This window comes from Jatropha curcas, chromosome 5 (genome assembly GCF_041381405.1).
Source record: "Jatropha curcas cultivar XTBG-Jc1 chromosome 5, XTBG_Jcur_1.0, whole genome shotgun sequence".
Taxonomy (NCBI): Eukaryota; Viridiplantae; Streptophyta; class Magnoliopsida; order Malpighiales; family Euphorbiaceae; genus Jatropha; species Jatropha curcas.
This window is the reverse complement of record NC_143155.1, coordinates 27931779-27946312: the sequence shown is the minus strand read 5'-3', so window position 1 is coordinate 27946312 and position 14534 is coordinate 27931779. Positions and strand designations below refer to the sequence as shown.

The 14534-nt window shown below is 32.5% G+C and overlaps 2 protein-coding genes across 3 annotated transcripts; both read left to right on the top strand.

The window, feature by feature from the left end:
* The first annotated feature begins 785 nt into the window (after positions 1-785).
* LOC105642801 (serine/arginine repetitive matrix protein) lies at positions 786-2574 on the top strand. Its single transcript, XM_012227747.4, has one exon. The coding sequence runs from the start codon at positions 927-929 to the stop codon at positions 2253-2255; it is 1329 nt and encodes a 442-aa protein (XP_012083137.1). The 5' UTR covers positions 786-926; the 3' UTR covers positions 2256-2574.
* Positions 2575-6676: 4102 nt separating this feature from the next.
* On the top strand, positions 6677-9448 carry LOC105642799 (NAD-dependent protein deacetylase HST1-like protein). 2 transcript variants are annotated; one of them, XM_012227746.3, is made up of 5 exons: positions 6677-6777; positions 6952-6997; positions 7116-7759; positions 7845-7982; positions 9230-9448. In XM_012227746.3, exons 1-5 carry the CDS (start codon positions 6772-6774, stop codon positions 9248-9250), a joined length of 855 nt encoding a protein of 284 aa, XP_012083136.1. In that variant the 5' UTR covers positions 6677-6771; the 3' UTR covers positions 9251-9448. The 2 variants fall into 2 exon arrangements, with proteins under 2 accessions (XP_012083136.1, XP_037496165.1); XM_037640237.2 differs by lacking the exon at positions 6677-6777 and having other exon boundaries at positions 6813-6997.
* Positions 9449-14534: the final 5086 nt, after the last annotated feature.

Here is a 14534-nt window from a genome sequence, read left to right as displayed (position 1 = left end):
ATAAATGTTATGCCGTTAGCTTTCCAGTTAAAGATTCGAAACCTTCGATCCTAAGGAAGCAACAGAAAAATTAATAGTAAAAGAGAGATATTCTGAGGACCCATTTGTCTTCTTTTCTTCTCTTTGGCACATTTAAAGAATATCTTTTTCCGTCCCTATCAAAGATTGGCGCCAATTAATCTCAACTATCCAACAACCAAAGCTCTTATTAATGCAAGTAAAAATGAAACATATGAGGGTATATTGAAGAATCGTAAAGGCAGGCGAAGGGAAAAAAGAGGGAGCAAGAATCACCAATTGACGACTCCCAACAAGCAAAGTCCATATGAAGACATGTTTATGGATTTTAAGAATCATATTTCAGCATTGGAGGACATGTTCGGGAATCTTTGAAAAAATTTTTGTGCATTCATTTTCTGGACAATGAAAAAGAGAGCCGCAATATATACAGCATGAATATGCAGGTTGAAATTAATATAAGGAAGATAAATTCTTTTCTTACTTTCACCAATTAGTAATACAGAGTAAGAAAATGTAAAAAAGACGAGTGAATAGTTAAGCAAACCCAATAAAATGCCTGGAAAAGCTTAAAACTTCTGCAGAACTATTAATTGATACCAATCTTATTTCATGGGTGAGCTTTTTTTAGCTGTAAGTGCTTTCTGAATCTGATGCCTTTCCCTTATTCCTCCTCTCTCTCTGTGTTAATGTGTGCGTTTTATCATGGATTTTTCTTTTTTTCTCTTTTTGTGTTTGAATATAAAGTTGGTTAATCTATCATTGCTTCAAAGTGCTAAAGCTATAAATAACAACACGCACCAGCCATCTTACATCTATATTTGTAGCTCAATTCCTATATATTTATACTTATTTATTGGAAGTTCTAAATAATCAGAAAGCCCTCTACACAAATATAAGAAAAGAAAATGGCAAATCAACCCCCACCGCGTCCATGGTTCCGTTTGCCTTCAATGGTACGTCCAGCACCTGAACCTACTCCAGCTCCAGCCCCTGAGCCACGGCCACCGGCTGCTCGACCTGCATTTAGGCCTGTTACTCAGCCTCAAGAATCCATTGTTGCCCCACCTGTGCCTGCCACTCCTGCTCCACCACCCGCTTCCGTTCAAACATCCTCTCCGAAACCAGGAGGTGGTGTGGCATCAGTACCAACTTCTCCAGCTTTAAGGCCAGTTGCTCCTACCTCTTCATTGCCTAATTCTCCGACTACGACAACCACAGTGGTTGTTCCCGCCACTATTTCTACTTCTGTTCCATCCTCTCCGAAACCTAGAGCTTTAGCTCCTACCTCCTCGCTTCCGCCTTCGCCAGTCCTAAGACCCGCCCCAACTTATTCTGTACCAACGTCCCCAGCGCCTAAGCCAGTGCCAACTACATTTTCTGTGCCAACTTCTCCTGTTCCCAAACCTGAACCGATTATCTCCTCAGTGCCAACCTCTCCAGTCCCCAAAGCCATAACTACCACTACAGCTCGTGTTCCTAGCCCTGCACCAGCTCCAACGACCATCAAGCCAGAGGTACAAACCCCTCCTCGGTCGCCTAAGCTTAAGCCTACTGCTCCGCCTCCTTCTCCTCTAATCCTACCACCTGCCAAGATAAAATCTGATGCAGAGACAGAAGCTAAGATCCCATTGGAGGCAGAGCAAAAGACAGTTCTGGTTCAAAAGACTATCGATAAGCCTAAGCCCTGGTTCAACGGCATTGGCTCATCAGAGAAAAGTCTTGTAGATTCTATCAAGTCCAGCTTTGCTAATCTTGGGAAGCAAGAAGCGCCAAGAGATGGCGAAACGAAAGAAAAAGTACACCGCAAGAAGATTCCTTCGGAGTCTGAAGATGGAGGAATGAAGGTCATAACAATTGCTGGAGAAAACAAAGGTGCTTATATGGAAGTAATACGTTCTCCTAATAAGAAACATGTGTTTGAAGGAAAATCTTATCATGTTGACGACAAGGGACATACCAAAACCGTTGGAAATGAAGGGAAAAACTCTAGCAGCAGCAGCAGCAGTGGAGAAGAAGGAAAGCCCAAAAACAAGGACAGAAGCCGCAAAGGAAGGTCAACGATGTCGGCTCCTATGAGTGCATTTATGAACAGCAATGTGCAAGGTGTTAACAACTCCATTGTTTACAATTCTTCTTACAGTCACCATGATCCTGGAATTCATCTTGCTGTCTCTAGAACGGCAGCCGGTGGGGGGCTCCAAATTAAGGATCGCAGCAATGGCCATCATGGCTAAGATCTCGTAAAGACAATATAATGAGGTTTTACTTATAAAATTTGTGTGTTATTTTAGGCTACAATATTAATTATTATTGTTATTGGTGAGAATAAACATAAAAGTTAGACTGAGTGAAGATAATGAAAGGGCATATGGACTCTGATTCCTCATTGTTACTCCACCTTCAGTGGATTCCAATTGAAGAAATATTGTCCATTGTCCTCTTGAGTTACACTTTTACTCGTTTTATATATTGCATTGCATAATGGAAATGTAATAATTCCCGAATTGCATCGCACTTAAATTTATAATGTAACAAGTTGAGATTTCGAAACAATCTTTCTTTTTTCTTTTTATTTTTATTTTTATTTTTATTTTTATTTTTTGTTCGCATTCGTATTTCCACCGCCATCCAGAATCTCCTAACCTTACAAATAAAATTAGTGTGTAACTATGGAGTTTTGGAGTCTCACTAATGAGTCCAGCACACGCGTTATAACCTTTTGGCTGGGGCTTTCAAAAAAAAAAAAACTATTTGGCTGGGCTTGGTCTTAAAGCCCATTCATGTAATTAGGCAAAGTTTTCCTTCTGATGAGGCCCAAATATTTCAGTTGGCGTTCTATAGAAAGCTATTGGATTACAGAGCCCATGGTCGCCTCTGAATTAACGGAGTCTAAAACGTTTTTTAGGGAAGGGGAAATATAAAACTTGAAGATATTTTAATTAAAAAACTTATGGAATCATTCCGAAATAAATGGGTTTAAGAGTGAATTCCCTACAAAGATATTATGGATTTCCTTTTTACAAAGATAAATTTCTATCTATCTACAATTTTTAATTTTTGCTTATTTTTTTAATATACTTTTGAATTATTAAATGAGTTATATTATTTTACTATAATCAAATGATTCATATTAAATTATTTTTGAAATTAATCAAAATTTATTTTTTTAATATAAAAATTAACGCAAATAAAGTTATGGATTTAGCTAATCTTGATGGTAATAATAATTTCTTTGTTGATAGAAATGCATATTAAATAAGGATAGAATAGAAAACTTAAAAAATTATTCCCTTCTAACAAAAGAAATAGGATTATAACTTGAAACAAAAGTAAAAAAGAAACTAGCACTACAATTATAGAACAATAATGTTTTTTTTTTGGACACTGATCAACAAAAAGAAAATGGGAAGTCTGTTCAATTATTCTCTTCCTATCATCCTAAGATCTGTTGCTGATATTGTAATTGAATGATTATATATATATTCTCTCTTTTCAAAGTAAATGTGACTGATGAAATGATTTAATCTCATTTGTTTAATTGGCATAGTTGGCGAAGAAGGAAGCGCTGTAGCACAACAGGTATAATGAGATGAGCCAATAAAATGAAGACTATTGCAAAATAAAAGTCACCTGCTTGGCTTACATATATGGAAGCTTGATGAATGTTATAAAACTTTTACAGGTGGGTCTTTGGTTTCTTATATTTAAAATCTTGCATCTTCAGCTTAGGCTATGTTCATTGATTGCAATTGCTCATTCAAATTTATGGCTCTGGTTTTACACCCTTCATGACCCATGAGGCTATCATTTTAAAGTAAAAGATTTTCTCGACAAAAGAATACAGAGAGTGGACGGGATTCTGCCAACTATTTATATATTTCCTAATAATTGTTTTATTTCTCGTCAGGGTTTGGATTGCCAGTTCATATAAGTGAGCGGTTGCCAATTTTTTCCAATCCTCGTAGAGTATTCCGCAATTTTATGTACCAGAAAAATAGGATCTACTACTTTCTTTTTCCTTTTATAGAAAAATGAATATAGATGTTTTTTTTTTTTTTTTTTTAAGTGTAGAAATTGGAATTAGCTGGAAGTGTCCTTATACCCTGTTTGGATATGAAACTAAATAATTAATCTGAAGTACTTTTTCACGGATGACCTAGAGAGTTTCTACTAACTCAAGCAATTATTATATATAATTCAATTGTCAACTTTTGATTTTCGACTTAGCTATTTATTTTCCTTTTTTCCCCTATAATTTTCCAATTAACATTTTGTAGGGCACCTTCAAAAAAAGAAAACATTTTGTGGGGCAAGTCAATGAATTTTCAGTGTCCACATAATTTTTATACAAGTTGAGTCAATTAGAATTTTTCTAAAGTGGACCAAAAAATGGATTGCAAGCATTGTATACTAGAACAGAAAAAGGCAATAAAAAGGTAGAAATAAATAATTTATGGACCATATAAAGTCACTCTCTATTTGCACTAGACAATAGACATTGTAATGTGCTCAATCAATTTTACATTTTCTTCCTCTTTGCTGTTGTTGTGACTCAAAAAGAAGAAGGCTTGGTTGTAATCAGGAGGGACCAAACCCTCCTTCCTTACCCCACAACATATCACCCAGTTGTTTCTTCATCCTTCACTAAGAATCCAAAGCTCCTTTCCCTCACTCATTTCCACTTCAGTTTGCAATCCTCTGCTTTTTTTTTTTTTTTTTTTTCTTCTGATGGCTATTGTTCTCCCTGGCCAGGGCTTTTTCATTTGTAACTTGTCATTTTCAAAGGACATTCTGCAGTTAATCAAATAAATATTTGACTAGTTTCCTTTTGTAGTTCTTACACTCGTGTCCTGATGATTATATTAATATATAGAACAAAATACATAAAACTATCTTCCACATGTCTGGATTATTAATTAAGAAAGTAAAACACACTTGCCTTGATTTGAAAAGAGGTATTTTATTAATTTGTAAATTGTAAATTTATGTAATGTAAATAATAAATGAGTTGTGTGTTATTTTTCTTCCTCCATCAACAAAAATTAGGAATGTAATGACAGAACACAGAAGAATTTATGCTTTTTATCCTCAGTCATCACTTGAAGAAATAATAACTGATCCATGAACATTATACTTAATTAATTCATTTAATTATCCCACGTTAATATCACTTTAATTATTATAAAATAAGAACGTGCAATGAATGATTTTGCAATAAATGTATATATCAATGACATAAAAAGATGCATGCACAGATCGTCTAATAAATGAAGTCCATATGCATAGAGAAGCATCGAGTGCTTTATGGAGTTGAACCATGGCTGTTAGAATTTGTTATGCATAACAAAGTTACAAGCAGTGCATGACAGAAATATAAATGTGTCTTAGATCTAAAGCTCTAGCTGCATACATATATATATATATATATATATATAATCACTTATTATCAATTTTACTTATATATAATAAAATATAAGTGCTTTATGGACTTGCTATATATTAAATGTGGACAGTTTTAACTTAAAATTGAAAACTAAACAAATAGTTTAATTTTTGAAATTTATAAATCAAATTAAATCATCAATATTTCAAAATTGCGATTTTGAATCCACTTGAATCAATTTCGGTGAGTTAGGCAATGTTTGACGGTGTAATGATTACCTAATGTAAACATAAAGCGTTCCTTGAAACCCATGTTCTGTAGGGTCCAGCAATTAAGCTAAATTCACAGGCTTACATAAATGGAATTGCTTATTCAATTTTCTTTAAAAGGCACCGCGAATCCAACTGCACTAATCTGTTCCAACATCCTCTCGCATGGGGAAAGATACATCCAATCAATAAATTTATGCCAAAACCAATTAAAATTAGTGTAAATAGAAAGGATTTAAGTCCCTCGTGAAATTGAGTATTTGATTTTTTCGAATGGAAAACATTACCGTTGAATGCGCTTTTTCTTTATGGACCTAACACGATGTGGGTAGAATTAGATTTAGTCCAATGGACTGAAAACAGCAATGTTATAAAAAAATAAATAAATTTATGCTAAACAAAATTATGATTACAGTAATTTTGATGGAATACCTTTTTTTTTTTTAGATGTGCACGTCACCTTTTTTTTAGGAAAAGTAAAGAAAAAAAAAGAAAAAGAATTCCAGGCATTTTGCAAATGGGATGTGAATCTGAAAATAGGACTACCCCACCATGTACACAAGATCATTGAACCTGAACGGACTAAGCATTGACTACAATACTAGGTTTGACCAACAACTATGATTCTACCCATTGAATTAAAAAGTAAAAACTACTATTCTGCACGTCAAATTCCCTGTTCTGTTTGGCAAGAAATAAATACGATCAATTTATACTAATGTAGATGAGAGAGGAAATTATGAAAGGAAAGAGATTAGGTAGAGTTTGGTATCTGATAGCATGCAATAGAACGGGAAGAGAACTTTCCATTTTCCATTTTCCCTTAATATATAATATATAATATAGGCAGACATCATATCTAGAATTTCGACCCATCGATCATGCCAGATAGACCCAACATTGTGGGTCCTCAAACATGCCATGCACCCCAAAACATGCCTATCTCATGGGTCCCACACGGACAACTGTCATCTTCTGAGGCATCCACCCCTATTTGGCCCCTGCTTTTTATTTCTTCTCCAAAATCATCATTTCATCTACTTACTCTCTTTGGCATTTCCCTTCTAACAATCCGCTCGCCAAGTTGTTTCTCAGAATATGAAGGTCGGATAAAATGTTCTCTATCATTTTAAATATAGAATTATTTTGCTCCCTCTTTTTTATATATTTTTTTTTCTGTTTTTGGCTACTAGTCTTATAGCGATCATCACTCTTTAGTACAGTTGTCCCTGTAATTGTGAAAATCTTTTGATGAATAATTTTATTTCTTGGCTACAGATATTTAATTGGGTGCAGAGGAGGTTTCATCAAGGCGCCCTTAAAGGTTTGATTATACTAAGTTGTTCTTTTTTTTTTCAGACAAAAAAAATTCTTCTTTTTGGCTACATTTATTGTGATTTTGGGAAATTGACTGGAAGAGGAAATTGTTTTAATTTGCATAGATGGGTTAGCTCGAAATGTGAAAAAAGCTGAATCAATTACAAATGAAGCAGACAAGCAAGCATTACTGAAACAAGTAGCTCTGGTGGACGTGCTTGATGGCTGGAAGGGTGGCATTTTAACAATTGGCACTTTAGGCCTCGACCCTTTAAAACCCTTTAATTATCAACAAAATGAATATTTTGTTCTAGAAAGTGAAGGAGAGGACGACGATGATGATACTGACGTTGAAGACGAACAGGAAGAACAATATTCAGTTGTTGATAGTGAAGACGAAGACAAAGATGACAATGTTAGCGAAAACGAAGTAGAAGAAGATGAGGAGGAGAACCCTTTAATATTTACAAGATTTGGACATAATTTTGAGAACATTAGATCACCTTTTGATGAAAATACTGCGGAGAAGAATTCAAGGAGCAATGAAAATGATGAAAGAAAAAGGAAGGGAGAAAGAATAACACTTGCAGAACTCTTCTTGGCGGATTCTGATATGAAAAAGAAACCTGATTGTTGTAACCAGGTTGACGACACAGATTCTTCAGGAAATAAAAAAACAGCTGTTCGTGCAAAGAATGGCCTTTCCTTTGCTAAGAAACTCATTCCTCACGTCGGAGACGATTCACGTCCGATCAAGAAATTTCACCAAGTGAGTTACATAATATTCATCTCACCAAGTTTTTGAAAATATTTTTACAAATTAATTAACCTGTAAATTTTGCATAACATTGTAGTTGATGAGGAGGATGTTAAAGAGAAAAATCCATCCAGAACTTGAAGGGAAAGGCAATAAAACAGACAGTCAAAACAAGCAACTCGGAATTAGCAATGCAAACGAAACAACTGAATCAGTCTGCTTCAAACATTCCAAGGTAAAAAAAAAAAAAATCAACTCTATCATTTTTAATTATTGTCATGCACAAATTTGATTAGTTAAATAATTAATGAGAATAACTAATTTACAATCATTCATCTCCAAATTTAGATGAATAATGGAGTAGTTATTAGCAAAATTAATCAGAATTAATTAAAGAAAACAAGTTAATTATTGGAGATTCATCTCCCATAACTTGAATGCCGAAAACAACACTACCCCATGAATTTGATGCCTAAAGTGGACTTCATAGTTTAATGTGTCGCTAGCATTTTCCTCTTTCTCTACTCTTTATCTTGTACTTCATCAGACAATAGGAAGAGACGAAGGGTACAGTAATTTATTATTATTTTATTTATTTATTTATAAAATGATCAAATATTAGTTTTCTATCACATAACACTCAACGCAATTAATGAAATCCGAGAGATCCCAATTTTTTGCACTTTAAAAAAAATATGAAAAAGTAATTAATTAGATCAATAATGTGTCTCATATAAATTAAAACGTTAAGAGGTAAAAGTGTCACAACTCTTTTTTATTTTTTATTTTTATTATTTTTGGTGACACTAAAACAAAAAAGCACCTGAAGAGACAAATCTATTAATGTTCAATCAACTAAACAGTCCAATACTTCAAGTCGGCATATGACTAAACATAGACATTATAACTAATTAAGTTTTAAAAAAATAAGTAACGAATGTGATATGTAAAATCTATGTCCAATGAATCATTCAATTCAATTGTACAGATATCATTCAGACATCACTCAGAATATAATTTGTCTGAGCTAGATGTATACATATTATGCTATTATTAGTACAATGGATAATTACAATGTGTGTTTAAAGTTTAAACAGCCAATCATTGGGTGTGTCAACAAAATTGATCAGCTTGGCCCACTTTAAACTAATTCAATTAATCAAATGACAATTAAACATAATTAAGAGAGGTGTTTAATTAGTTAGTAGTAACCTGTTATAGTTGTACGTACTTTATAATAGCATCATCATGCATGGTGAGGTCAGGTTAGAGGTTCTGAAACTGCCATTCCTGTCATTTTCGATGGATATATATGAACATCTGTAGGATAAAATAGACCCACCAACAAATAAACAAACTGTTAAATTATAAAACATGCCATATGAATTAATTAATTAATTAATTAATTGTCCTTTTTAGTTATTTTTTTAATATTATGTTTTATTATCAATTGATAATCATCATTTTCTTTTTTGCTTGCAGGTCCTACCATATGAAATTTGAGTGATGAACTAATTAATTAATTTGCTAGAAAATGTATGTATTTTATTTCTTTTATTTTATTTTTTTTAATTATGTGGACAATTTTAAGGGCGTTGCGTGTGAGTTTGTGACATTGAACCATGTGATTCCGTGTTCTGTAAGGTTTTCATAGTGGCTTGTTTGGATATCGTAAATTGTTGGATGTTTGGTTGTCACAAATGTTAATTATCTGCAGCTTCTTATTGTTTAATTGTTTGAATATCTATGAGAAAATTATTGAACTTAATTTTGTGCATAACAGTAATGGTGGTATTATTGTTAGGACAAACAAATACTTCTAAAGTTGAAATCCTTTCCCTAAACAACAAGCCACTTTGTTTGTGTTGTAAACCCAAAATGAATGCTCCTTTTTTCTTCAGGCCTGGTCCCTCCTCTTGTCTCTTCAGTCCATTTCATTATCCTGTTTCAGGAGCCTTTTCTCTTTAATTATGTCCATCTTTTCATTCTTTTTTTTTTTCTGGGAAAAAAAAAAAAAAGGAATCACTAGTAATAGTAACTGTAGATAAGGAGACAGTCTGCAACCTATGGTCAACGGTGAATGTAAAAGCAAAGTTTAAAAAATACCAATGGGTCGGGCTGGAAAAAGCTTTTGGACTGTTGGAGTGGGTCAGGCTAGCTGAAGGCTCAAGTCCGTTTTCTCAGTTTAATAATTGCCCCAGCATGACGTGCAATATGTTAAATGAGCCCAATGCTCATAAATTTTGGGATTTTGCCACGTGGCATTCAAATTGAATATCACTGAAGTTGTAACTTTTAGTAATAATCTTGCTTTTTAGAGTTGGTGACTGCAATTTTTTGAGATACAATATGTCCCCGAAAATGGTTATTTATAATAAAATTATAGTTTCAGAGGTTAGAATGCTTTATATATTTATTATTATGTTTCTCATACATACCTTTGGATCTGCAGCAGGGGGGTTGTTAATTTGGAATGTTGAGAGTTTTGAGGGAGAAAACTGGTGGCACAGGTGTGAGCATCTGTCAGCAGAAAAAAAAATAATAAGATAATGGGAAAGAGAAGAAGTGGTTGGGAAAACGAGCTGCATATTATTCACGTTATCCTTTGGTAGGTGAAAATTATCGAAAATCATTTCACGTTTATTTCTGACTTCCAATGCCCTTAACGCCCATGGTTTCACATTTCTAATCATCCCTCCAAAACTGTACATGTAGGGTTTGCTAAGGTATTTTCTATTTTGGATAAATTATTAAATTGCTACGTAAAAATCAATTTGTTCAATTTTGGCAGACCGCAGTTTTGTATAAATTATTACAACAACGTTCAATTTTGCTTGCCTTTACTTGCTGAGCTAGTATACTTAATATCTTTTTATAGTCATGGCCATATTACGGTTCCGGGAACTCGAACCGTCGGTTCGAACCGGCCCGGAACCGTAACCGTAATCGGTGAGAATCGGAACCAGAACCGGAAAAATCCAGTTCGGTTCCGGTTCCAGCAAATGAGGAACCAGAACCGGCGGTTCCAGAGAACCGGTCGGAACCGGACTAGAACCGCCGGTTCTCCGTCCGGTTAGAACCGCCGGTTCGAACCGGTTAGAACCGGCGGTTCTAGCCGTTGTAACTGTCAGATTTTTGCAGTTTTTTTTTTTTTTAAATTGTTGTGAAATGTCTTAATTACCCCTCCCAACAGCCATAAACGGCTATATAACGGCTAGTTTTAAGGGTATTTTTGGAAAAATGAATTTTTGGATTTATTATAAATATCTCATTTTATTTACAAATTCATTACAAAAAAATCTCAACTCTCTCTACTTACTCTCTCTACAATATACTACACTCTCTACTTACTCTCTCTACAATATACTACACTCTACTCTATATTATTCATTTATTCTTCTCTACTCTACAATCTCTCTTATTAAGTAATTAATCTTTCTAATTTTTTTTATTCAATTTTCTAAATTATATTTTATTATCATATAATGGCAAGTGGAGGAAACTCAAATTCGGGTAAGGGCAAGGGAAAAATTGGAGAATCATCTATCCCTACAAACGACATCTATGATATGATTCTCGACCAATTTAATTTTGAAAGTTTTCCAAATGAAAATTTGGATATTCCAACTCAAGAATCCGAATTTAATGAGCAATTTCAAGAAGATGAAGAGCAAGAGCAAGAGCAACGAGCAAAAATTGTTACAAGAGCAATACAAAGTTCCGACATATTTTCCATTCATTTCACAAAAAAATTCAAAGGTGAGAAAATGTACGATGTAATTTGCAATTATTGTGGAAAATCTTATAAATTTAAACAAGCGGACGGCTATGGATCATTTTGGAAGCATTTGGAGGCAAAACATCCAACAAAAATAGGAGTTGATCGGTCTCAACAACAAATTTCCGGGTACGCTTCTAACCTTTCTTTATTTAAATATTCTGAAAAAATACAAAAAGAAGAATTAGCAAAAATGATTTCTATGGAACATTTATCTTTTAGTTTTGGTGAAAAAGTAGGTTTTAATAATTATTGTCAAAAAACTTTAAATCCTTGTGCTAAAAGAGTACCAAGAAATACTGTAAAACGAACTATTATTTCTTTATATAATAAAGGAAAAAAAGAGTTAGAGCTTTTATTTTCTCAATTGAAAATTCGTGTTTCAATTTGTTGTGATGTTTGGAGTGATCATTGGCAAATACATTCTTATATGGGTATTACATGTCATTGGATTGATGATGATTGGAAAATTCAAAAAAGAATTTTCGTGTTTTTGATGATAAACATACTGCAAATAATATTTATAGAGTTATTGTTTCAATTTTAGATGAATATAGGTTGACAAAAAATTTTTTTTCAATTTCATTTGATAATGCTTCTGCAAATACTAGATTAATTATTGAACTTAAAAAAATTTGTGAACCAAATATTGGTGGTAAATTTTTTCATATAAGATGTGCATGCCATGTTTTAAATTTATGTGTACAAGATGGTTTGAAAATTCTTGATTCTTTTATTTCTCCAATTAAAAAAGCTATTTCATATTTATGGACACATCCCCAAGTGATGAAAAGTTGGGCTAAATTTTGTAAAGAAAATAATAAAAGACCAAAACGTTTTCCAATGGATGTTCCAACTCGTTGGAATTCAACATATGAATTACTAAACGAGTCTTTTTCTTATAAAGAATTATTATGTTTTTTTGTTACTAATAATATTGAGGATATTAATTTATATCCACAAAATTGGGAGATTTGTGTAAAAATTTTAGATATTTTAAAAATTTTTAATGAGGCTACCTATAAATTTAGTGGGATTTATTATCCCACATCTAATTTATTTTTACCTATGTGTATTAATATTGTTACTGCACTCCAAGAATTTCAAAATGATGATTTATTAAAAGATTGTATTTTTTCAATGAAAAAAAAAAATGGTTATCTTATTTTAAAAATATACCACCTCTTTATCTTGTTACTATTGCATTTGATCCTAGATATAGAATGGATGTTTTATGTGATTATTTGACTATTTATTATAACGTATTAAATTTTGATGTTGAAGATAATGTTAATATAAATGTACTAGTGCATGAAGTTAAACAAAATATTATGCAATTATATAATGAATTTGTTCAAGTTTCTAGTTTATCTACTTCTATTTCTACTTCTTCTCAATCTAATATTCCACAATTTTCAACACAAAGGGTAAGTGGTGTTGATGTTGCTCAACAAGTTTTATTGCAAAGACAAAAAAGAACAAGAGAATCCAGTTCTATTTCTGAATTTGACAATTATCTAACAACTTCTTTTGAGTTTGGTGATAATTATGCAGATGCAGATTTTCCAATTTTAGATTGGTGGAGTCGTCACGCAAATACTTTTCCAATTCTTTCTTTACTTGCAAAACAAATTTTAGCAGCTCCGGTCTCCACTGTTGCGGTTGAACAAGCTTTTAGTCAAGGAGGTAACATACTTGATGAAACACGATCTCGTATGACACCCGATTCATTAGAAGTACAAGCGTGCGTGGATGATTGGACCAAAGCCGAACTAAGAGCCCAAGAAAATTCAAAAGAAAATGAAGATTTATTTGATTTATACGATGGGTCCTCAACGGGAATATCAACCGGTGGTGCAAATAGCGATTAAGGTAAAAGGGGTGAAATTGATATAAGGTAAGTAAGAACTACGTGGGCTTTGATTCCTCTAAACCCCAAGAGGATATGTAGGCAACTTAATTTTTTTTTTAAACAAAAAAAAAATTAAGTTCAAGCCCTTTTTTTTTTTAAAATTATGTTCAAACTTAAAAAAAAAAAATTCAGTTCAAAATTTTTTTTAAAAAAATCATTATGTTCAACACTCAACAATTCAAGTCTTTAAAAAAATAAATTTAATTGAAGTATTTTTTAATTTTTTAGGTGTATTTTTTAATTTTTTATGTTCAAATAATTTTTTTTTAAACCGATTTTCAAAATTTAAAATTTTTTAGGTGTATTTTTTAATTTTTTATGTTCAAATAATTTTTTTTTTAACCGGTCTTCATATTTTAAAATTTTTTAACTGTATTTTTTAATTTTTCATGTCCACATAATTTTTTTTTAAAACCGGTATTCAAAATTTAAAATTTAAAATTATACGATTCGCCGGAAAACCAATCGGAACCGTCGGTTTTATAATCGGATCGGAACCGGAACCGGAACCGAAACCGGAACCGGACGGTTCGAAACCGAAACAGAAACCGGACCATTTCGGTTCGGTTTCGGTTCCAGCTTTTCTGGAACCGGGTTCCGGAACCGTGGCCAAGTCTATCTTTTTAGTTTTAAGAGATTGAATTCTATTCACAAGTTAATATTTTGTGTTTACAATGGAATGAGCGCAAAGTTTTATAATTAGCTTGATATGATTATTTTTCAGTGACCAAGCGAATATTTTGAGTCATAATTATAAATTTAACTGAATGTTACAGTATTATTTATTATAACTTTATAAAAGTCTGTAAAACTTTTAAAAGTATATTTATATATAATTATCCTCTTAATATAATTATTACTCTAGCTTTAATTAATTAATTAATCTTATTATATCTAGAAGAGGAGGATTTAATTGACCAAAAATGAAAATTGCCACATTTTTGTTATTTTAAAAATAGAACTTTAAAAATTTACATTATGAATTACGTGAAACTCAATTAAATTAAATATTCGATAAAAATCCACGAGTTAAATTGGATGTTTATCTAAAAAATTTCAACGTTTTCTGATAAAAGAATTAAAAGAAAATAAAAAGG

Bases quoted from the DNA above. Each gene is read 5' to 3' on its own strand.
- LOC105642799 (XM_037640237.2), top strand. From the start codon at position 6,925: ATGAATAATTTTATTTCTTGGCTACAGATATTTAATTGGGTGCAGAGG. The intron at 6,998-7,115 runs GTTTGATTATAC...TAATTTGCATAG, and splicing joins TCATCAAGGCGCCCTTAAAG to ATGGGTTAGCTCGAAATGTG. The intron at 7,760-7,844 runs GTGAGTTACATA...ATAACATTGTAG, and splicing joins CGATCAAGAAATTTCACCAA to TTGATGAGGAGGATGTTAAA.
- LOC105642801 (XM_012227747.4), top strand. From the start codon at position 927: ATGGCAAATCAACCCCCACCGCGTCCATGGTTCCGTTTGCCTTCAATG.